Genomic DNA, 2062 nt, shown 5'->3' with positions numbered 1-2062 from the left:
CAGGGCCTCGCTCGGCTTAGTACGGTATGGCTATGCCTCGTTAGGCCAGGCTCACGTTTACATTACAGTTTAGGAACTGGGGCAGTAACTATAGTAACGCAGTGTAGGCGGAGCCGTGACGTCATCTTCAATGCGAAACACAAAACCAACATTAGCCGTTAGCTGTTAGCACTCAGAGCTCACAGCTCCTCATATCTGTTCAGAAACTAGACAAAAGTTAAATAAGTACAAACCACAGACTGTCTGTGTCATGGAGAATACAGTCGCTGGTTTATTTATGTCTGTAGGCCGTTGTTGTGAGTGTGGACGGTCGGAGCATTTACAACGTTAGCTTAGCCGATCTCCATTCAGAAAACACGCATTTTAAAAGGTTTTTCGCCTGCCGTCTGTCTGCAGACTTGTCAAAGCATTAATTCATGGTTTTTACTAACCGGTATCAGTATGTTGTTACTTCGGCATCATTTTGAAACGTGTATTACAATTAAATCACGGTAAAATATGTTCATTGTGTTGTAGTTGTAGCCACTCACATCTCTAGTTTAGCATATTCAGCCCGGTTGTTGGCCCGGAAAGAACCACGATTTTGGAGGGCCAGAAAAACTGTGAAAAGGTAGCCCTGAGCCGGAACTAACCCTAGTGGAAACGCAATAAATAACGGGCCGGGTTTGGCACGGCACGCTTAAACCGTGCTACGCGCTGCAGTAGAAAATGCGCCATAAGACACTTGTTAGCAAACGCTGTATTCATAGAAGTTTCGGATATTCACAAGTCTGGTATTTAATTAGTTATTTAATGTCGTAGAACCAAACCTGATAATGTGTAAGCTTGTGTTAACCACAGACCTTTCAGGCTTCCAACCAAAAACGTTTCTATAGTCCATTGACTTCTGAGGGAACCAGAAGTGCTAAAACGATAACTATTTTCCTAGTTTGAGGACTCATTCCTGCACCACTCCTATAGCAGGATTATTTTTCAAAAAACCACAAGAAAAATAAAGTACACGGAACTCACAAAAAGAAAGGGGCAGGACAGAAACAAGAGGAGAGGTTATCTTACTTGTCTAAAGGGAATAGTGTGGTTGAAGAGGGAATGGGACTTGTAGACAGTGGGTGGTGAGTACAGAGAGCAAGGACCCTCCTCCCCAAGACACCAATCCTGATTGGTCAAAGGCAAGGTCTGTCACGGTGACAGCCAATGGGAGACCAATTTAAGTGGAGGTGAAGGGGTGGGAAGGGGAAGTTTGAAACAGGGAGGAATGGTGTAGACGAGGCAGAAAAGGTAGAATCACAAGAGGGAATAAAGAATAGTAAGAAAGGACAAAGTTAACTAGACACAAGAAAGACAAAGACAAACGGTCACTAAAGATCGCGTTGAGACGATACCTTGTCATAGTACGATCCAGCATCTCCAGGTGTTGCCTCTTTGGATCCAGGTGGACGATAACCCATCCCTCCTCCTCCTCCTCCTCCTCCTCCTCCTCTGCCAACCTTCCTCATGTCTCCGTTGTAATCATTCATATTCATTCCCATGGCTCTCTTCTCCGCTTCCATCTTCTTCTCTTGGAGTGAACCTGGAGCCAGATCCATGTTGTTCTGGCCACTGGGATCATCGTTCTGTCAAAAAGAAATTACAGAATAAATATCATGTAGGAAATTAGCATCCAGAAAAATAAATGTTTACCATTCTGGCTAAAAAGTGTGTACGGTTTTAAAACACAACATCTTGGTGGAGAGGGATTTTGATGTTACAGGGTATATGCAGGAACCCTGAAGTCCAATGTAAGACCTTTTTTAAGACCCTTTCCATACATTTTAAGACCTCATCGCCACTTCGAGTTTTAACCGGTTACATTGGCGACACACTTTACCTCACATTGACTATATACAGTATTGATTGTAAGNCTTTATAAGGGTATATGCAGGAATCCTGAAGTCTAATGTAAGACCTTTTTTAAGACCCTTTCCATACATTTTAAGACCTCATCGCCACTTGGAGTTTTAACCGGTTACCTTGGCGACACACTTGACCTCACATCTACTATATACAGTATTGATTGTCCATC

General features: G+C 43.2%; 1 protein-coding gene across 1 annotated transcript; it reads right to left on the bottom strand.

Moving 5' to 3' along the window:
• Nucleotides 1–1035: 1035 nt before the first annotated feature.
• Nucleotides 1036–1610, bottom strand: LOC104949461 (trinucleotide repeat-containing gene 6B protein-like). The gene is made up of 2 exons (XM_010775818.1): nucleotides 1383–1610; nucleotides 1036–1176 (listed from the first exon to the last, which is right to left on the bottom strand). Exons 1-2 carry the CDS (start codon nucleotides 1584–1586, stop codon nucleotides 1048–1050), a joined length of 333 nt encoding a protein of 110 aa, XP_010774120.1. The 5' UTR covers nucleotides 1587–1610; the 3' UTR covers nucleotides 1036–1047.
• Nucleotides 1611–2062: the final 452 nt, after the last annotated feature.

This window comes from Notothenia coriiceps, unplaced genomic scaffold (assembly GCF_000735185.1).
Source record: "Notothenia coriiceps isolate Sejong01 unplaced genomic scaffold, NC01 NC01_scaffold00016229, whole genome shotgun sequence".
Taxonomy (NCBI): domain Eukaryota; kingdom Metazoa; phylum Chordata; class Actinopteri; order Perciformes; family Nototheniidae; genus Notothenia; species Notothenia coriiceps.
This window is presented reverse-complemented; position numbering and strand designations above follow the sequence as displayed.